The 21,394-nt window shown below is 42.8% G+C and overlaps 2 protein-coding genes across 6 annotated transcripts; both read left to right on the forward strand.

Annotated features, from left to right (window-relative positions):
* Positions 1-461: 461 nt before the first annotated feature.
* Positions 462-2,270, forward strand: LOC129190175 (UPF0461 protein C5orf24 homolog). The gene is made up of 2 exons (XM_054792652.1): positions 462-643; positions 814-2,270. The coding sequence occupies exon 2, from the start codon at positions 817-819 to the stop codon at positions 1,471-1,473; it is 657 nt and encodes a 218-aa protein (XP_054648627.1). The 5' UTR covers positions 462-643; positions 814-816; the 3' UTR covers positions 1,474-2,270.
* Positions 2,271-2,785: 515 nt separating this feature from the next.
* On the forward strand, positions 2,786-21,005 carry nsd1a (nuclear receptor binding SET domain protein 1a). 5 transcript variants are annotated; one of them, XM_054792613.1, is made up of 24 exons: positions 2,786-3,014; positions 3,666-3,815; positions 4,131-4,921; positions 6,180-6,321; positions 6,425-6,597; positions 7,122-8,841; positions 8,921-9,039; positions 11,032-11,260; positions 11,334-11,428; positions 12,171-12,263; positions 12,342-12,557; positions 12,646-12,738; positions 13,159-13,282; positions 13,384-13,584; positions 14,052-14,231; positions 14,593-14,749; positions 15,233-15,438; positions 15,535-15,647; positions 15,728-15,997; positions 16,073-16,189; positions 17,677-17,818; positions 17,904-18,010; positions 18,257-18,455; positions 19,722-20,997. In XM_054792613.1, exons 3-24 carry the CDS (start codon positions 4,148-4,150, stop codon positions 20,429-20,431), a joined length of 6,180 nt encoding a protein of 2,059 aa, XP_054648588.1. In that variant the 5' UTR covers positions 2,786-3,014; positions 3,666-3,815; positions 4,131-4,147; the 3' UTR covers positions 20,432-20,997. The 5 variants fall into 5 exon arrangements, with proteins under 5 accessions (XP_054648588.1, XP_054648590.1, XP_054648591.1 ...); XM_054792615.1 differs by lacking the exon at positions 2,786-3,014 and having other exon boundaries at positions 3,036-3,815; positions 12,174-12,263; positions 19,722-21,005; XM_054792616.1 differs by lacking the exon at positions 2,786-3,014 and having other exon boundaries at positions 3,036-3,815; positions 11,334-11,425; positions 12,174-12,263; positions 19,722-21,005.
* The last annotated feature ends 389 nt before the right edge of the window (positions 21,006-21,394 follow it).

Raw genomic sequence — 21,394 nt, forward strand, 5'->3', positions numbered from 1 at the left:
TGTACAATCCATTGACATCCAATTTAAATAAATAAATAAAAATGCTTCAAAAAAATTGACAACCCTAATAATGCTCAATTTTGACAGGATTCTTTTTAGGCTGTAGCTGCTCTTATCTCAAACTAAAATCTAATATTTTAGTTAACTCATTTAGTCCCAATCAGTTTTTAAGGACTGCAGATGGAAATTTAATCTTACAAAATCCAGTACGTCAATCGATTCCCTGCGAATGAAGTGCACTGTCCATAAATTCAAATAAAATTAGTGTTGCTCAGTTGAACTCGTTTTGTTGCTAAAGCGAGTCTAGTCACGTGTCATAAGTAGTATTGTAAGATGGTTACGATCCCTTTTTGTCAAATTAAAATACAGTGGAACATTTTCTTTGCACGTTTACTGCTTCGTTCCCTCACACTCCCGGAAGTTAGACGTTTGCGCATGCGTGGTTAATGCGTCTTGTTCCATTGAATTTTGTCAGGCAAAAATGGCTTCCTGTCTCATCTCCTCGCCCACTGTCTGAAGGCTTGAAAGCGCTGCAAACGTCGCTCGCACCTATTTGCGGACCCCTGGGCGTAGTTTGCAGACATGTCAGTTGATGACGATTCGACATTAACCTTTTCCCGCGTAGTATCCTCCATCTACTGAGGTACGGTGAATGTTGTGTTCTTGTAAAATTGCGTAATATTACCTAACTTGTGCATGCTAAGTTCCATTGACTAGTCGTACGTTATGTGTTAAACTAAAGAGTATGTGTATTTGCATGTACGGTTGAGTGTGTAACATTAGGTCCTGTGTTATTTTGGTGCACCCCAACAGAAAATGATGCATCAAGTGACCTGTAGCAGCAGCAGCAGCGACTACTGTATGAGTGGACCTGCAGAAGACTGTCACCCTGCAAGCTGTTTTGATTTATGCAGCCTCCAATCTAACAAGTTCTACCCAACAAACTCCGGCTTGCATCTGTCACTTGCAGGCTTGGCCCCTTTGCCGCAGAGCATGCACAAGGTGGTGGCAGGTCAGTTACATGACACCCAGAATCCTTTTCAGCTTCAGTCGGTGAGAACCAATAACGGGGTGGCTGCAGGCACTAAGAAAAATACAGCCAAAGTGAAGTCGGGGAAGAGAGGCAGGCCACTGGGGACCACAAAGTTAGCAGGCTACCGCACCAGTACTGGACGTCCACCTGGGACCACAAGAGCTGCTGGGTTTAAAACCAGCCCAGGGAGGCCTGTAGGTACCACCAAAGCAGCGGGGTATAAGGTGAGTCCCGGCAGGCCCCCTGGTAGTGTCAAGAGCCCGGCTAGGCTCAAGGGGCAGGAAATTGGGGGTGATGCTACCAAGAAACTAGACTTCAGCATCTGCACTAATCCAACCAAACTGGAATTCGCTGGCTGTGATGTTACCCTGCTTGACTATTCCATGATGGAGAAGAGAGACTTGTGTGAGCCTCTTGTCAAAGCGGATGAAACCAATTAGCCAATAGTGCAACTGCTGGAGTGCAGAAAGAAAGATGATACTTTCTTTGGGCATACTGACCATTGTCACTGTGCAGTAAAGGTGGGCGATACTACAGGTATCGATTCAATACCAAGTAAATACAAATCAATAGCGATACTGATGATTTTTACTTGGCCACCGATCAAGGTCATTGAGTGATTGTGTGATTTTCACCTTGATCATGATTAGAATCAGAATAAGACACATACATAGAAGAGACCTTTAAAAAAATCAATATCATCATGCCAGTGTCCATCCAATACCGATACTAGTGGGTCTTTGGATTGAACTGCCCTCCTCTACTGTGCAGTCTTGGTGACATGACCAAATTCCCTTGCACTAACTTGCGCTTGGCAGCATGTTATTGTTCAACAGTAGCTCTTTCCTCATACACACATTGGACCAGGACCTTATACAATTTTATCCATGTATACACGTTTAACTACGAACTCCCATCACCACTATGTGAATGTGTGCTTACCCTTTGTGTTATCCCATGTCATGAAATATTACGCAATTCACACTTGAAGAGATCATTCTAGAGGGACTCAGATTAGAGCTGCGGTGGTTGAGGTGGCTCGGACATCTATTTTGGGTGAGTCCAAGGACACGTTGGAAGGATGATGTCTCACACCTTGGCTGGTAATGCCTCAGTGGCCCCCACTCAGTGGGACCTGAGACTGCAGAAGAAAATAGATGGAGGACTCACACTTGTTCCTTATCCTTTGTAAAAAAAATAAATAAATAAATAAAAAGTATGTTTGTTTTTTTAAAAATACAGCCCTTGTATTGGATCACATTAGATTGTGTCATGTTTTGACTGTTTCAGAATGGAGGATGCTATATTGGTGTTCTTGTGTTTTGTTAGTTTGAGCCAGCGTTAAAACTCATTGTTTACTCTTGAATATGGACTTCATTATGTGTTAATCACTTACATTAAATCTGTTATTGCATTTTGTTGCAAATAAAAAAACAAAAATCGTTGGAATTTGAATGTTCTCCCATGCGTGTGTGGGTTGTCTGGGGGATACTCCCACACCCCAAAACATGCACGTTAGCTTAATTGAAGACACTAAATTGTTCATCGGTATGAATGCGAGTATGAATGTTTGTTTGGCTACATGAACAAAAACAGGTTTTCGAGAGGTAAAGGAAACCCAAACCGTATGCTCTTCTCTCAGGGTAGTGTGGAACACGTTGAAAATCCCTGCTATTAAAAACGGATGAATGGACTTCCTGTGAAATGAAAGGGTGTCTTTCCCAATTGTGGACACGAGAGGGCCCCCGTCTTTCGTCTTGCAATAGGAACAATTACCCTAAAAATTACCTGCTTTAACCTTTCGTGAAATTACCTCCAAGAACTATAACATAATAACTGACACAACGTGGTTAGTTTGTGGTGAAAAGAGATTTCACAACGGAACAACAACACAATACGTAGACTAAAGTGTTACCAAAAATATGAACCGCCGTTATTATGAACCAAGCGTTGTGACAGAGTGAAATAGATCAGAATGGAGGTAAGTTGTCACGTCGCCATTGTCTTTGTCTCAGCTTGTGGCTCATCGCGGCCTTTTTTGAAGTTGGCGCACACGTGCCTGCCAGTATATTAAGACAAACTTTAAGTAAAACTGCTTTGTCGGGTTTAAAGTCGACCATTTAAGAGTCAAGTTGAGTTTTTTTGTCGTGTGTTGCCCAGCGGCCTCTATCCTGACTTCGTGTTGGGAAAGCAACATGGCCGCCGCTGTTTGTACATACTACATATAGACAGGCCTCTCGAGTGGGCAGGGTAGGGATACATATTGAAATTACTATATCATTCATTTGTTTATTAAATCTTATTATGTCATAAGACTTCACCTGGGTGCGCGTGCGCGACGCAGCCTTGTGTCTGTGCGTGTGCGCGCAAAGGCTTGGGTGTCACGGCCCTGTGCAGACTGGGGGGTTGGGTGGCAGTGCCGATTGGCTGCAGCTCACCAACACACTCGGTCGCTCTCCGGGCTTGTTTTAACACAAACCGGAGGCCAGCACCTCGACAGCAGGCGGGGATCATGTAGTCAATAAGCTAGCGGTACCACAGGGGGGATCGCCGATGGCTCGCTGACACGCGTCGCCGTCACACATGGAGCCTTTTTGTATGTATTAGAAGTGCTACTTTTGTCTTCCTAAAGTGGCAGTTCGTGGAAAGGGCCGGTGCAAAGAATGAGCGCCTTGCTTCGGCCTACTCTGGACCGCTGCTGGGATTGTGCACATCTGCGCACAAACACTTGCTTTGTGCCACATAATCACACATTGGTTTCTCCGTGACCGACCACCACAAGGTGAGTTTTTACCCTTCGACGAGAGACTGGCTTCCTCCTTGTTGTTTGCGTGTGTGCTTGTGTGTGTGTGTGTATGTATATGTGTGCGCGCGCTCGTTCTGTGTCACCACCTCCTTGCACAGCCTCCTCCATTGCCATGGCCCATAACAGTGAAGCCAAGCGGTACTATTGTTTTTGATTTTATGAATGGAAAGTGTCATGCAAAAGATGTGTTATGCTTTGCTCATGTGTGGAGGCCATGCAGTGACAAGCTACCATATGTCTACACTTTTGGCAACTAAAACTGGATGTTTTTTTTGTCTTGCTCCTTGACAGGGCAGAGCCATGACATCATGAGTCAGTCATACAGGCCGGCTTTTCGCTCAGCGTTTGGCTCCCCCAGCCAACCTGAGCCGAGGCCTCACAATGGCCTCATGGGTGCTTCCTACAGGAGTCAGTGTGGCATGGCCAAACTTAGGTCGGAGCAGCCATCAGCAGTGCAGTCAGAGCGTTCCAACTGTTACAACCCGCCAAAGAGGCTACATGACTTTAATGCTAGAGTCAGGAAGGCTGACCTCCATGCTAGGAACCACTTGCACCCTTCCAGCCCAATCAGCGACTATGATGATAAGTTTGAGCCACCGTCAGTCCATCTGCCTCCCTCGCCGCGCAATGGTAACACAGACTCCTTTGAATCTCTGCCACATGTCAACAGAAATGTTTTCCCCACTCACAGTCCGGACAGTCCAGAGCGATGTTCTCCCACCGCCAATGGCTACTTGCATTTTGGCTCTCCGCTGTTTGGCAGCAGTGATGTTAAGCAGCAGCATGACAGGGGCTTGCACAAACGTAGTGAGAACCTCATACCCTTTCACCAGACGTGGGACTGCTCTGTTACAAGCTCAAGAACATCAAGCAGTTCAAGCTCAGATAAAAGGATTTACAAACCTACTCTCTTCAATCTCATGTCCAAAACTATATCTGAACTCAACCCCAATCTAAGCCCCAGCGCACTTCCAGACATCACCATGAGAGACGGGTGGAGCATGGATGAGGAATCAGAAAGTGATGGAGACCTTGCATCTCCTGATGCAGGGATTATTTCACCAACTGGCACCAACTCCAATGTGAGTGGCAAACATTGCTGATTCTTATTTTAGCACCTCAGGAAATTCAAGGCCACATGGTTTTGTCTGGGCCTGTAGGAATAGTTCCAGTTATCTTTGAGGTCTTCTTTCGTCCATGCTGAGTGTGTTTGTCATTTTGGCAAGGTTGTTGTCGGTTCTTTCTTGCTCTCACAGTATAACAACTGAAACGTAAGTAAAGGCAAAAGCACTTGGCTATTTTTTCTGACTATTTTAACCCAATTTGCTTATCTTAAGTTGTAATTACCATCAAGCACTGTACTAAGTACAAGTACTCAAGTATGCCGCTTTTTCTCGCGCCGCTGCACATTCGAAAAATATGATTTTAACTAGAAAACTTAAAAAAAAAAAACAATCATGGAAAAGCAGCAGTAATTTTACAAGAATTATATATAAAGACAAAATTCCTATTTTATCAATTAAAGTGGCAATTTTATGAGAATAAATTTGTAAATGAGGAAAAATAACATCATTTTAGCATAACGGTAAAATTAAAGAGACTTGTTAAAGTCAGAGAAAACAACGAATAATGTTGTAATTTTTAGAAAATTAGGTTACGGAAAAAAATAGGTTACGAGAAAGTCAAAATGTGGGAATAGTCATAATTACGAGAAGAAAATATACAGGTTGAAATAGTTGGAAAATAAAAAAAACTGCAACAGAAAAACAGCTGTAATTGTATGAAAATAAAGTAGAAAAAAAATCCTATTTTAATGAGAAAAAGTGGCAATTTCAGGAGAATAAACTCGTAATATTATTAGGAAAAATAATGTGATTTTTGTAGTATGAATGTGAAATATTAAGGAATTTTGTTTTTAGAATATTCCGAGAAACAAAACAAAGTAAAGCTGTCATTTGTGGGAAATAAGGTTCAGGACAGAGTTATAATATTTTGGGAATAAAGTCAAAATGGGAGAATAAAGTAATATTACGAGAAGAAAACGTACGATGAGTATTTGAGCAGAAAGTTGAAATATTTTGAAAATTTTAAAAAATAATTTAAAAAAAAAAGGGAAAAGATCAAGGAGCAAATTTTCTACTAATAATACACTTTTTCACTTATACCCCAAAGCTGACGTGCAGTTTAAGAAAACAAAACTTCTTAGCATATCTACATGTGTTGCTTTACAAAATATGAAAGTGGCTCCTATCATTATTTCATTTTTCAGTATGTGGCACTCGCTGGAAAAAGTTTGAACACCCCTGCATTAGATGTTAATGGTTTCATTCTCCTGCTTAGTCCAACAGCCCAAAGAAAAGGCCTGCGCCATCAGTGCAACATGTGGAAGGCGATGTGGTGTGGGCTAAGTTCAACAGAAGGCCCTGGTGGCCATGCAGAGTTCTCTCCGACCCTCAACTGGGCCTCCACACCAAGATGAAAAGTGAGCTTTCATTCAAACAGTAAACTTAATAAATATTTAATTCATGTAAACATTTTGGAGATTGAGTGTGTATAAGCCAATTCAATATTTGTTTATGCTCCAGTTCCCAGTCCTCGCCCCTGTCGTATGTATTTCCTGGAGACCATTGGAGAAATGGTTGAGTGTGCCTGGGTACCTGGGAACGCCATTTTCCCTTTCCATGGAATGTATCAGTTTGACGACCTGCCTGTGCTTCGACGGAGAGGCAAGCAGAAGGAGAAAGACTACAAGTACACGGTAACAGTACACATCCATTTTCTATACTGCTTGACTTCAGTAGTGTCATGGGTGAGCTGGAGCCTATCCCATCTGACTTTGGGTTAGGGGCAGGGTACACCCTGCACTGATCACCAGTCAATCACAGGGCACATATAGACAAACAATCACACTCACATTCACACCTATGGACAATTTACAGTCTCCCTTTAACCCAGGTCTTCTCAAATAGTGGGGTGGGTCCCCCTGGTGGTGCGTGAGAGGCAGGGAAAACTTTCAATATTAGTGCAGACCTGCCAACTTGTAAATTTGTCATACTCAGCATGCACTTTGACTCTTGAATATGCTTGTATGCCCTACTCTTCTCCATTTTGTTGCATTTTGCTGGTTTCATTTTTGAGTTCAGTCTGTACAGGACAGATAAACGAATAGTTATCGGTTTCTCAATAGTATTTCAAATTGGGGGGGGGGGCACGAGACTGCACCGAGAACCACTGAATTAACATAACATGAATGTTTTTGTCCTTTTTTTTTTTTTTTTTCAGATACCCAAAAGTTTGCGGTCTGCATGGAATGTCAGCGTGGCGGAAGCCGAGCGTATGCGCTCTGCTCAACAGCTACACGCCAAGAGTTTGCCTGCAGTCTCTCTCAATGGAGAGGAGGTTGAACTCCACCCGGTCCGTCCTGACAAACCACAGGAAGCCCCATCTTTCACTGTAGATGCAGCTCGACTCCCGCCCCCCAGGAGAAATGAGCAACACGTCATCAAAAACGCAGCAGAAATGCAGTCCAATAAGAGCTTAAAAATGTGCAAAAAGAAAAAGAAATGTCTGTCGGACATATTTGGCCATATTATCAGTGGTTCAAAGGAGTCTTCAGGCAACACGGACACACTGGACGTTAATACAACAATCCATGCATTGAAACAAGAACCAGAGGGCTCCCCTTACATGGATCTGGAAACAGTTCCTGTGTTACATTGTCCAAAACGTATTGCAGTGTCCCCAATGCAGGAACTAGACAGACCCTACAGGCAAGAGCTTGCACCAACAAATGTAAAAACAATGGTCGCACAAATCCCTCATCATTCTACAGACTCACATCTTTCTACTAGTGTTATTAGGGATGTCCCGAATCGGGTAAGGGACGGGGAAGAAACGGCACATGGTTCGAGCAAAAGCTTCCCTGCCAGTAGTCGTCTCATGACGAGAGCCATGGAAGCAAATGAAGAGGTTGATCTCCAAGATGAACTGGCCGTGTCCGACTCTGATGGACGTACTGAAACCCCCAGTGATGCTGCACGGTTAAAAGAGTCTCCCTGTTGGGAATCTGTCACTGATGCATCTTTCTCTGCAAATCACGGCTCGCCAAAGAGGCGTGCAAGGAAGCCAGACAAGAAAAAAATCCGTATCGGCTCATTGATAACATCCACAAGTGCACACCAGCGTGATTCCTTTATGCAACCTGGTCAAATCAAGACAGAGAATGTTAGCACAGAGGTGTCATTATCGTCCTCCCCCTCAGCATTGTGCCCCATGGACGCTTTCCGGGGTGTGAAGGAAGTCATCTTTAAGTCGCTTGATGATGAGAATTGTGACTCCAAGGTGACCTCCTTTCATCCTGATTCCAATTATAAGTTCAGTACGTTTCTTATGCTTCTCAAAGACATGCATGACACCAGAGCGAAAGAAGGCAAGCCCCTGGTTATCCCTCCATCGCCACTACTGATCAAAGAGGAACCACTGGTCATTCCTTCACCGCCGTGCGCTGATCCACTAAGGGGGTCTTTTGTGAGCCAAGGCATCAAAACAGAGTTTGGACAATCAGGGACATTTTCAAAAGTGAAAATCAAGTCCAGGACTAAAGCTATCATGTCAGCAGACACATATCATTGTGAAGATTTTCCATTGCACACTGGGAACTCGGACAAACAGCGGCGAAAACAGAGACTTCCGGCCAAACTGAAGCTTGGACTACCTGTTGTTTCCTGCGACATGGCTTTCGGCAGGGAGTTTGTCAGTGGCCATGCTGATTTAGCTGGATCTGATCATCCTGTTCCTGATGATCCCACTGCCACCTACCTCGACAAGATCTCTGAATCCCCCGTGGCCCCAAAGAAGCGTTGGCAGATGATCGAGGAGAACAGGGCGGACGTCAATTTTGAGATGAACGGATCGTACACTGTGAGAACGTCTCCCGATGTTCACGTGGAAGCTGAGAGGCAGCTAGAGAATGACACTTTATCAGAGTCAGGCAGTGCAGCTGGTAAGATGCAAACTGCAGCTACATTCGGGCAGGAGGTTGGTTAAAAGAAAAAAAAATCCAAAAATGTTTGTTCACACAGGAAATTTGGAGAACAAACGCCTCCGTAAACCAACTAAAAGGCTCCTGGAGTCTATCGAGGAATATGAACAAATATTTTCTCCAATAAAGAAATCCAAGAAACACACATTATCTGATACGGTAAGATGTTCATTTCACTTTTATTTACAATTTTGTTTCATTTGTACATTTTTTTTTATAATTGTACATTTTTGTTAAACTTTTTAACGTCATTAACGCATATGCATCACGGCAGCCACACCTCTCTGTTACGGCAACAGAGGCACAGTGTAGGGTCCCCACAGAGTCACACAGAGTCTACGTTATTCTGACCTGAACACATCAACAGCAGTGCAATTCCAACATTATATATGTATCTCCAACTCACAAACACATCTCTAGCCCTGTCGTCATTGGAATGACACTTTAAAAATGGTCACTCGGCAATCCATTAGAGATGCATTCACGGATACTCTGAACATTACAACAACATCTTTATTATGCATGCGTGCGTGTGTGGTCTAATAAATAGAAATGCCAAGAGAAACAGATATTATCACTGTCTTTGTAACTCTTTAATGCGTAAGGAAGTACAATTTGCTTTATTACAGCATTACAGCCTACAGCTGTTACAGACCTAGCCTGGCCCTTTTAAGAAGAATTGCATTGTGGGAACTTGAGTATCTGTCTCTTCCCTCTCTCGTCTGTCTGCACCGCCCATTGTTATCTGCGTCCTGATTTGCTGCAGACCATTGTCAATCAATCTCCTTCGTGCAGCCCTGCCATGTCTTCTGTGTCATCGCTTGCTTGCTAGCTTGTAAATGAATCTTCAGTTCGTCTGCAGCAATATCTTTTAACAAGGATACAAAAACGCTACAGTACAACGTAACGGCGCCAGGAAGAAAAAGCACAGTCACAAGAGTGAAATATGCATGAGTGACTTAACATTCAAGAGTTTTATTGTCATATGCACAGTAAAACAAGTATTTTGCTATGCAATGAAATTCTTGTTCTGTTCATTCTCCCAGAAAAAGAAAGAAAAAAAAAACACAAGAAAATGAATAAGAACATCAGAAACTTAAATAACAATAAATTAAGCAACAACAACAGAAGAGACATTAATACAAATAAATAAATAATAAAGTGCTATGAGTGGTTGCGTGCGGTGTGTGTGAGTGCTTCGTTGAGAAGCCTGATGGCTTGTGGGTAAAAGCTGTTTGCCAGCCTTGTGACTTAATTTCTTGTGTCGATCCTTAAGGTTGTTCCTTAAAATTCAAACGAAGGTTTGAACTTTTTTGAGTGTGTTTAAATGAGAGACATGTGAGAAAATGTTGTTGCCTGTCTGGGAAAAGTGTATAAAGTGTATGGTGAGGGGGTTTACAGCCTTAAAACATATATAGTAATTGTAAAAATATGAAGTTGGCTACTTTGCAGATTTCACTTCTAGCAGGCTATTTGGGAACCTATCACCCGCGATAAACGAGGGAACACAGTATATACAAGTGTGTGTGTATATATACACACACATATCCATTTATATCCACACACATACACATACACATACATATACAGTACATACCGCTTGTTTGGGGCGTGGTCGATCATGTGCAGGTTCACGGCCAAGACCAGGGATCTTGGTCTCAAAAAGGTTGGTGACCACTGGTGTAAAGGAAAACGGAACTCTCTGACTTCATTGTTTGTAACAAGTACTATATATTACACAACAGCAACAGAACCAACACTGTGATAGCGGTAAGGAGCAAACTGATTTAATACCAGTGATGAGTTCATTGTCAACGATTTGGCAAGTGTTGGACTTTACTTCAGGATTTTGAGGGCGGATTGCTGAGTTTAAACAAACTGGTAACCAATCGGATGACGTGAGAGAGAAATGCTGTGTGTCTGTATAGGGTTTTTTTCCCAAGTACAAGCAAGAAACTCACAGATTTTGAATGATATTGGGAAGAGCTTGAACCAGCACATCACACAAGTTTAAACTTTTGTTCAAACTTTGATATTGTATAGCACAGCAAGACTGTGATTATGAAAGATATCAGCTTTGTGATGCTTGAGATAGTTGAGGCTAAAGGTCACATTGATGCATGTTGTTCAGTAACCATGTTTGTGTCACAGGATCCCAGTGATACCAGTGAAATTGTGTCGCTACACCCAGATATCATCAAACCGGAGACCATTACCTCGGTGTCACCCCTTATAGCTCCCTCTGCATCTGCAGCAACAGAGTCGCATAGTCCATCTCAGGATGAATGTCCCCTTGAAGGGCCCCCCGTATCCTCAGCTGCAAGTTGGCTTCCTCTAGACACTGACACAGCCCAGGAAGCAGATCTACCTCCAAAATCTGGTAATTTTGTGTTTTAACCAAGTCAGTTCATTTCATTCTTGGTTATTAAATAGTGAAACAATTTTGCCCTTAGTTACGGACTTGGCAACAGAAAGAAAGAGGCCTCGGAAACTGTTGCACAAGGTTTTGGATTGCACCATTGAAGAAGTGTCTGCTCCTGTGAAGGTGGTAAGCAGTGACTGACTTGTGTGCATGCACACTGTCCATGTACAGTACACTCATGTGCAGAGGTGTGGGCTCGAGTCATGTGACTTGGACTCGAGCCACAATTTTGATTACTTTGGACTCACCTTGACAGTATCATCAAAGACTTGCAACTGGACTTGGACTTTGATATCGATGACTCGGACTTGAGTCTTGACTTGACTTGCACATGAGATATTCTAACATGGTCATTGCTATATCATTTTCAGCAAGACACCACATTTTCCCATAGAATCCGCCGCATTGAATTGTATCTATTAACGTTCAGTCGGGTCTAACAACAAAAGAGGGTGCGGCTAACATTTCTATAAGCGTCAGACTGCTGGAGAGTGGTAGAAAGTTATTGGCGTGCGCACACAAAGCTATGCCATTTTAGTTGGTAAATATTAAACAGTGCTTCCGAATTGTAAGGACTCGAACATTTTAAGCCTGTGACTTGGCACTTGATTCGACCTGTCTTGTCTTGACTTGAGGCTTCACTTGGACTTGCGTGTTTTTACTTGAAACTTGACTCGAGACTCGAAAAAACACGGACTTTCTCACACCTTTTCCGATTAGCTACAGGTGTCATTAAAGCCTGTACAGAAGCTCTGTCAATTGTCTTTTTACGACGAATGTGGAGTGCTATTTGTGTTTAGTTGTGCCACCACTTAATTTGTAGATTTGTGTTTGTAAGTGTTTGGTGTTTGATCCAATATCCACGCAGCAGCCAAAGTTCCCCCCTGGAGTTTTCTCTGAAGTCAAGGTGTTGGTCAAGAAAACTGTGATACTTCAGAAGCACATATTTAAAGAAAACGTGGTCAGTGTTCGCCATAAACTGTTAAATTTACTATGAAGCAAACATAGTCTCAAAGAAATATGCATTTGTTCTTTACAGGATGGACCCATAAAGAACGACAAACCGGTTCCCAGCACATCTTCTGCCCCCGTTACTGCCTCATCACCCTCAGAGGCTAAAGATGATCCAAGGGTTCTCACTCCAGAAAAAAAAAACGTTCTGTCGGGACCAAAGTCCCCTGAGCAGGAGAATGAGGGGACACCCTGCAGCACAGAAGAGAAGCATAACACAGACACTGAAACTCTCAAAGCTGAGGTGATCACGTCGTGTTCTGTTTCACTTTAAATTGGACTGTACCCATCTGTTTACGATATACACTCACTGCATGTCTTTTTTTCTGTAGGTGCTTTCTGTCAGTTTGTCTGACAGCCTCTCCTCCCTGGTGGATGTCAAAGGGAAGATAAGTGCTACTTCCTTAAAGGAGAATGTCTGTCAGGTGAGATGATGCTCATATAAATATGTACTAATTGTACAATGGAAGCTCGAAAGTGAAACACAACTGTTTAACAAAGGTTTATACTGTAATAAATTTAACTTGTTTCATTTAATAATATTTTTATTCACCTTTTTTATTTTAATTTAGTCTTTTTTATTATCATACATGTAAGTGCAATACTCTTTTGTTAGTATACAGCCCACTTCGCATTCTGTGGCCATTTATTCACATACCCCCAATGACAACTGGTGTACCCCTGGGGGTACACATGCCCCACTTTGGGAACCTATGCTTTAAAGCATGAACTGTAGAACATTTTACATCAAGCCCATGGCCTGCCTATTGAGGTTTAGAGGTTGTATTGTACTTGTATTTGTAAGAAGAGGCATTTGACTGTGTGTTTTATGATATGTTGTGTAGGTGTGTGAGAGGGCTGGAGACCTTCTGGTATGTGACGGCCACTGCTATGGAGCCTTTCACCCACAGTGTATTGGTTTGTCTGCGGTGCCCAAGGGAAAATTCCTCTGCCAGCAATGCACCTCCGGTGGGTGCACCTTGTATCTGCTATGGCTATGACTGATATGTGTGTCTTAAATCAAGTAAATGCTCATCATTTTTCTACGACTCCCTTTTTTTTTTCTCCAGGTGTTCACACATGCTTTGTCTGTAAGAAGTCTGGCAATGGCGTGAAGCGGTGCATGATCCCACTGTGCGGGAAGTTCTATCACACCGACTGCATCATCGCCTTCTCTGCCACGCAGCCACAGAACAAAAGCTTCCGCTGCCCATTACATGTTTGTCTGTCGTGTTACATCACCAATCCCCTCAACGCATGCAACTCCAAAGGTAAGCGCCTCCCTAGAAAACCTTCCATGGGAGGAAATGTGGAGTTGGATTAGTTTGACACTATCCATTAATCAGAATTTAAATGTGACTTAACTGAGGAATCGGGGGTTAATTGTAGTATATCATAGTCTAAAATTGTGTGATGTACTGTAACTCATCCAGTCCTGAAATTCCGAAGTTTGACCCTATAAATTGGATTGACTTGAAGTTGGTCACACAACTCAGTGCTTTGATTGGTTGAAAACAGCCACCATCAAGCAAGATGGGCAAACTAATTGCCCATAGGTCATTGAATGATTATAAAACTTTTAGGATGCTTCCATAACCCATATGAGGCACCACAAATACTGTCATGTGAAAAAATTGCCATGGCGTGTCCTAAAAAATATCATTTAATGATTATGAAATGGCTGATAAACACATATCAAGGTGCAACATGAAGTCCAAATCTTTGTTTTTGTGCATAGGTCGCTTGGCTCGCTGTGTGCGCTGCCCTGTGGCTTATCATGCCAATGACAACTGCATGGCAGCCGGCAGCTTGGTGCTGGCCAACAACAGTTTCCTCTGCCCAAACCACTTCACTCCTCGGAAGGGCTGCAAGAATCATGAGCACATCAATGTTAGCTGGTGCTTCGTGTGCTCTGAAGGTTGGTCCACTATACAGTATGCTCTTATTTATGGAAAAACGTCTGAGATGTCTTGATTGTTATAAAATTGTCTTTTTCTTCTGTATTGTACAATGTTGTGACAATTATGTGTGTATCAAAACTTTGACCTGATTTATGATTGTAAGCTTATTGTTTTATTGATAAACTGTATATCATATCATATATCATCAGGCACCATGGAAGATGCCTGATGAGACATAGTTGTCTACACCAATTCCTTTCTCGCTTTGTTTTGATGTTTCCGTTGTCAGTCGGAAATAACAGGCGTGAGTCATTTTAGTGGACAAATCAATACCTCAGCCGTAACAGTGCATTGCATGCTATTCCTGTGGTTCTGCAGGAGGCAGCCTGCTTTGCTGTGAAGCCTGTCCTGCTGCTTTTCATCAGGAATGTCTTAATATGGAGATGCCTCAAGGCAGCTGGTTCTGCAATGACTGCAAAGCGGGGAAGAAGCCCCGTATTAAGGATATACTGTGGGTCAAATGGGGAAGGTACAGGTAAGGTCCCAACATCTCGATACAAGCAAGTTTGGATAAAAGTTAGTTGCTTCTTGTTCGATGCCCCTATTTGGAAAAGTGGCCATTACTATGTTTCCTCTTTCCCTCTGGAGGTTAATTCGAGAAGTTTAATTTTCACAAGTCGCCCCCTGCTGGCCATTACTAAGTACAGGTTTCCTAAATACAGTACCGTACATGTGCGCAGAGAACACGAGAACTGTGTTTTTATGTAAAAATATCTAAACTGTACAAAGTAAAAAAGGCCCACGCTTCACCTTATATCACACGTCCTATCAGTTATTTTATGTTTTTTATCCCCTACATTGGGTCAAAACTGCACTTTGCCATCTTGCCTCCGATTGTCCAATCCAAACTTGTTGTGACTTCAAACAAATGTTTACGGCTAAGGTGCTAGATTGCCAGATTTTTCAGGAATACAAAAAAAAATTTCCCAAATTTCAAAATGGGATGTTAACGTTGTAGGTGGTGGCCTGCTGAGGTGTGTCTGGCCAAAGATGTCCCAAATAACATCTTGAGAATGAAGCACGAGGTGGGAGAGTTCCCGGTGCAGTTTTTTGGCTCCAAAGATTTCGTATGGACTTATCAGGCCCGAGTGTTCCCGTACATGGAGGGTGACACTTACAACATCGAGAAAATGGGCAAGGGTGCAGACACGGTGTACAAAAAGGGTAAGATGCACTCGTGTGTGTGTGTGTGTGCGTGTGCGTGTGCGCACGCGTTTGGTGTTTGAATGGTGTAACTAAAGATGGTGTCTGTGTTTATAGCCCTGACTGAGGCTGCAGAGAGATTCAAAGAGCTCCAAACAGAAAAGGAGATGAAGCAGCTTCAGGAAGATAGAAAGAATGACAGGAAACCTCCTCCATACAAGCACATAAAGGTATGCTTTGTCACTGACTTGCCATTTTCTTTGTGAAGATAGCTCATAGTAAATAAAAGCACCTGTCTTTGACCTTTTAGGTAAACAAGCCAATTGGAAAGGTGCAGATCATCACAGCTGACCTATCAGAGGTCCCGCGCTGTAACTGCAAGGCCTCAGATGAGAACCCATGCAGCGTAGATTCGGAGTGCATTAATCGCATGCTGTTGTACGAGTGCCACCCTCAGGTGTGCGCGGCCGGGGAGCGATGTCAGAATCAGGCCTTCACGAAACGCCAGTACACAACGGTGGAGATATTCAGGACACTGTCGCGTGGCTGGGGTTTACGTGGCGTGTCCAACATCAAGAAGGTACTGTGACTCTTCAGAGCTTGCCTTTTTCCCTTGTTGCCCTCGTCACTCATGCACATTTGTGTTCGTCCGCAGGGAGCTTTCGTGAGCGAATATGTAGGGGAGGTGATAGATGAAGAAGAATGTCGGGCCAGAATCCGTCATGCTCAGGAGAATGACATCTGTAACTTCTACATGCTGACACTAGATAAGGTCAGATTCTGAGCCCACAAACCAAACCGGCACTTTATTGCATTTCACATGGAAAGACTCCGCCAAGTGACTTAATAATTTCTTGTGTCTATCATTAAAATTCAAACAAAGGTTTGAACTTTTTTGAGTGTTTAAAGAGAAATGTGAGAATTGCCTGTCTGAGAAAAGTGTATAAAGGGTATGGTGAGGGGTTTTACAGCCTTAAAACATATGTAATTGTTGAACAAAAAAAATGAAGTTGGCTACTTCGTGGATTTCACTTATTTCGGCCTATTTTGGGAACATATCCTTCGCGATAAACGAGGGAACACTGGACTCAATTCAAAGTTCCGTCGCCTCCCCCGACTTGTCCTGCATTTAATCATGCCCTGACATGTTGCCTGACTTCCTCTTTTAGTTTAGCTAGCAGTAGCAGGGGTGAGTAAGTGAACGAGTTAAAAGACGAGTATCTGTGAGTCCCGATTCTGTCAAACTCACGAGTTTTGAACGACTCGTTCAATACTCGCACATCTGTTTACGTTTGCGACAACAGCGTTTTAGTACCTGAGAATGCAAATATGAAATAGAGAGCATATGTGAGAACTTAACCAACAACAGTCATGAACCACAATGCTGTTTTCATGCATGTTCTTCTCCAGCAAAGTGTACCACACTCTCACTGCGGCCAGTGGAGTTGCGTGACTCACTGTACTTGCGACACTTAAACAGCATAAACATACGCTGACAAAGGGTGTTCAAAAGATTGCTTAAGGTAAAACTGAAGCAGTTAGTGAGGGTATACCATAGTAAGGTCATTTCAGTGCGTGTGCATGCTAAGTGCATGCCGCTGCCCAGATACACACGTTGACTCCTGGCAGAACACAAATCAAGGTTGATTACAAACATGATGTTCTACAAAATGGTAATTGTAACTTTCATCCACACTCAGAATTTTAGGATTACTGTAAACAGACGGGAAAATTTTCTTGCTTGTGGCAAACGATGACACTGCCATTGCAGAACAAGTTTTCAGACTTAATCTCACATATGCTTAAATTGGCACTACCCCACTATACTGACTGGCTGCAACCAAGATGTCTATTGTTGTTTTTTATAGCTGTTTTTAGCCTTGTCTGTGAAACTAGGGTGGAATGTTTTATTTTGGAAAGCAGAAAGTATTTTTGCTTTGTGACAGAGAGCTGTTGATGCGTCTTTCGCCATGCCAAGCGCAAACTACTCTTTAGTTTATAGTGCACACAATAATCGCTGTAAGACATTTTTAATGATTGGCCGGCAAATTGAGAATCATTGGGAAACTTCGGGCTTCAAAATAAAAGCCCAAGCATACAATCTTTGCTCGCTCACATTTTGTAGCTTTTTTAGCCTTATTTGCAGCGTTGCGCATTGTCTGCAATATGTTGTTCAAACTTTGCTTTGCTTTACCATTGTCCTGTAAACTTACCTATTTGTTTACCTAACATGTTATTTTAAATCTTTTTTTATTCCAGGATAGAATCATTGATGCCGGACCCAAAGGGAACCAGGCTCGCTTCATGAATCACAGCTGCCAGCCAAACTGTGAAACTCAGAAATGGACTGTGAATGGGGACACCCGCGTCGGACTATTTGCACTACAAGACATCCCAGAAGGTTCTGGCGACAATCTATACCTTGTTGTGGTAGTGTACACTGTGTAATACTATACAACATCAACTTGATGGCGTATTTACTGTAGGTGTGGAGCTGACTTTCAACTACAACTTGGAGTGTCTTGGTAACGGCAAGACCGCATGTAAATGTGGAGCACCCAACTGCAGCGGCTTCCTCGGTGTTCGACCTAAGGTAAAAATTGTCTTTATTTCAGTGCTATCAGAGATGAATCACTTGAACAATGCATGTAATTGGGTGTAAAAATCCCATTTCCGCGCTTATACCCACAGTACAAATGCAGTGTAAGTGTCTCTCCAATTGAAATCAGCTGATCAGTCCGAACAGCGCCTGTTCATAACCTGCTGATTATCTGTATTTTACCTGAAAGAGCATCCTTGTTGATGATCTTGCTCTTTGGTGTGTCTCTATTCTATTCAGAACCAGCCGCCTTCGGAGAAACTGAAGGAAGGGAAGAGGAGAGTGTCCATGAAGAAGAAAACGAAGCAGGAGGTGACCAAGGAAAGGGAGGATGAGTGTTTCAGCTGCGGTGACGGCGGCCAGATTGTGTCGTGTAAGAAGCCCGGCTGCCCGAAGGTCTATCATGCTGACTGTCTGAACCTGGCCAAGAGGCCTGCAGGCAAGTAGTGCTAGTGTTTCTATGACACTGTGAAGTGGCTGGGGGGGTTTGAATAATTCAATGCATGACGGGGTCTGTGCCAGCTTCTGATGTAACATATCAATTATTCGTCTCACTGCAGCAATTGCTTTCAAAACCAGGTGGGGAAAGTGAGTCTCAGGGTGTTAAACATCCAATCTTTTTGCTATTCCCTTTAACTCTGTTACACTCCTAATCAAAATTTTAAGACCAGTTGAAAGCACATTTTGCACTGGTGGATCTTAAGGAGGTTCTAAGTAAAGCTTCAAAATGCAAAAAGAAGAAATGGGAGTAAGACAAAAAATGTTTTGAATAAGCAATTTATTGCTAACAAGCATTAAAGTGAAATTGGCTGATCAAAAGTGTAAGACCACAGCCTTTGCAAAATCTTGGCAAAAATGTGGATTCAATGTAATTTTCTGTCAAAGGGAAAAAAGTTTTCTCTCTTTGAACGCGGTTGGATTGTTGAGCTGGATAAGCAAGGCCTCTCGCAGCGTGCGATTGGTGCTGAGATTGGACACAGTAACAGTCATTTGAAACTTCTTCAAAGATTCTGAGGGTTATGGAACAAAAAAGTCAAGTGGTAGATGCAAAAAAAAAAAAATGAGCCGGAGGATCTGATTGGCACACGGGACAGTCCTCTGTTCAAATAAAGTTTGTTACTGGTGCCGAGTGCAGACCCATAACCATCAGACGGCATCTGTGAGGGAAGGGTTTTAAGAACAATAAACCTCTTTAAAGTCCTCGTCTCCTTCAAGGCCACAAAATTGCCCGTTTGGAATTTGCACAAGACCACCAAACATAGGACATTCTAAGGTTGGAAGTTTTCTTCCTTGAGAAAAAAGGCAACCTTTAACGGTCCTGATGGCTTCCAACGTTACTGGCATGACGAGATCCCACCTGAGATGTTTTCCACATGGCACGGTGGAGGGGACGCTCCATCATGATCTGGGGTGCTTTTTCCTTCATTTGAACAATGACGCTTCAGGTTGTGCAGGGGCGTCAAACGGCAGCTGGCTATGTGGAGATTTTGCAGGGGGCATCCTTAATGACTGAAGGCCCTCGTATGTGTGGTAATGACTGGATTTTGTCCCCTCATTTCAAATCGGTGCAGTTTGTACAGGACAATGTGACGGGAAAAAAGTGGAAAATGCAACCTTTCACGGTGTGAAAGGGCTTAAAATTAAACAATGTTTCGAAGAAGTGTTTTTTTTCCCTCTGCACAAATGACCATTGTATGCTTTCCAGGTCGGTGGGAGTGTCCGTGGCACCAGTGTGATGTCTGCGGTAAAGAGGCGGTGTCGTTCTGTGAGATGTGCCCCAGCTCATACTGCAAAGCACACCGAGATGGCATGCTCTTCATCTCCAAGCTGGACGGCAAGCTGTCTTGTAGTGAACATGACCCTTGTGGGCCCGACCCCCTGGAACCGGGCGAGATCCGTGAATATGTTCCTAATGCCACTTCTGCAAAACAAGGCCCTGTGGCGTCGCCGCTCGCTTCCCATCCACTCCCAGACTCTCGAGTTTCCACTCCCGTTGCCTCACATGGCCTCACGCGTGAGCCTCCTCCTCGTCTCTACATTAACACAAAGACTGCTACCTCGAGCTTTATCCCCAGTAGCAGGTCTTACCTCACAGACAGGACAGAAGACAAAGCTTTGTCCAGCCCGACCTCCTCCAAAGAGGAGAGCGAGGATGGCGAGATGGAGGACGGGGAGGTGTGCGGGTTAGAAGTAGATTTGGAAGAAGAAGAGGAAGAAGACGACGACGACCATGATGATGAATCAGAGGACGACATGGAAGAGATAGAGTTAGTGGAAGATGAGCCAATGTACGGAGACGGCTTGGAGGAGGAAGAGGAGGAGGTAGATAACAGTTGGGGTGATTATGTGGAGGAAGATGCTATTGATGACGACTTGGGAGATGACTGGTGCCGAGTGGAGGAGGATGACAAGTGACCCTCAATAAATCCACCTACTGTACTTGAATGCAACATTGCCTTCTGCTTGGTACAACATTGCCTTCTCGTCGCAGACTGCTGCGCTGATGCTGGGGATGCGTATCGGTGCTATGGCTCGAGGGCTCATTCACTCAGTTTCTTGTACTTTTGTTGATATTTGTTTATTTGTGTCTGGTGCTGTTCGCTTCAGTTGTTCATTCTTTTAAACATTGTTTACATTTTTTAAAAGATATTTGAAATATAAAAAAGTGAGAAGATATTTCTGACCAAACTGTAATCACAAGGGCATTTTGTTGTTGTTATTGTCTCAACTTGTCTTCTTTAAAAAAAAAAACAAAAAAAAAATGAAAGAATGGGGGGCAAAGAGTGGTCATTTAAGTTGTCTCACTTGTCAATGTTTCCATGGTATATTTTGACCCTGATGCAAAAATAAACACACTGGAGTCATTGAAACTGCAAAACGTTATTCCTGAAACAATAACATACTTTTTTGTACGTAATATAAATCAAGTTCGAATTTATTTTAGCAGTGACTAGTTCGTGGCTGACCAGAAACAACATATCCCAAAGGTTTATTGTTGTCCCCTAAGGATTAAAACATTAAATGTTTCAATAATTTCCATTATTTTATTAATCTGATTCACTTCAAAAGTTTTGTATCCTTTTATGTTTTCATGGTTGAAACTGTAATATTTAACATCGTAATTTATGTTAACGTTATATTATAAATTCATCAAGTATGAAATCTGGGAAATACGATGTTAAAGACTGACCTAAGACCTATGCGGCCATGAATTCATGGTGTGCTCAAATCAGGGAATAACATTTCTATACTTTAATTTGCAGCATGTAATTTTTTTTAATACTTAAAATATCTATTAAAAAATAAATACTTAGATGGGCGAACGTTGCCTTTATTTCCAATTCTGAAACTGAACTTCATCGCTTTCTCCGCTAGATG

This window comes from Dunckerocampus dactyliophorus, chromosome 11 (genome assembly GCF_027744805.1).
Source record: "Dunckerocampus dactyliophorus isolate RoL2022-P2 chromosome 11, RoL_Ddac_1.1, whole genome shotgun sequence".
NCBI lineage: Eukaryota > Metazoa > Chordata > Actinopteri > Syngnathiformes > Syngnathidae > Dunckerocampus > Dunckerocampus dactyliophorus.

Excerpts from the sequence above, each read along its gene's own strand:
- LOC129190175 (XM_054792652.1), top strand. The coding sequence starts at position 817 with ATGATGCATCAAGTGACCTGTAGCAGCAGCAGCAGCGACTACTGTATG.
- nsd1a (XM_054792613.1), top strand. The coding sequence starts at position 4,148 with ATGAGTCAGTCATACAGGCCGGCTTTTCGCTCAGCGTTTGGCTCCCCC. Across the intron at positions 9,040-11,031 it reads AACACACATTATCTGATACG|GATCCCAGTGATACCAGTGA; the intron begins GTAAGATGTTCA and ends TTTGTGTCACAG. Across the intron at positions 15,648-15,727 it reads CTCCATACAAGCACATAAAG|GTAAACAAGCCAATTGGAAA; the intron begins GTATGCTTTGTC and ends TTGACCTTTTAG.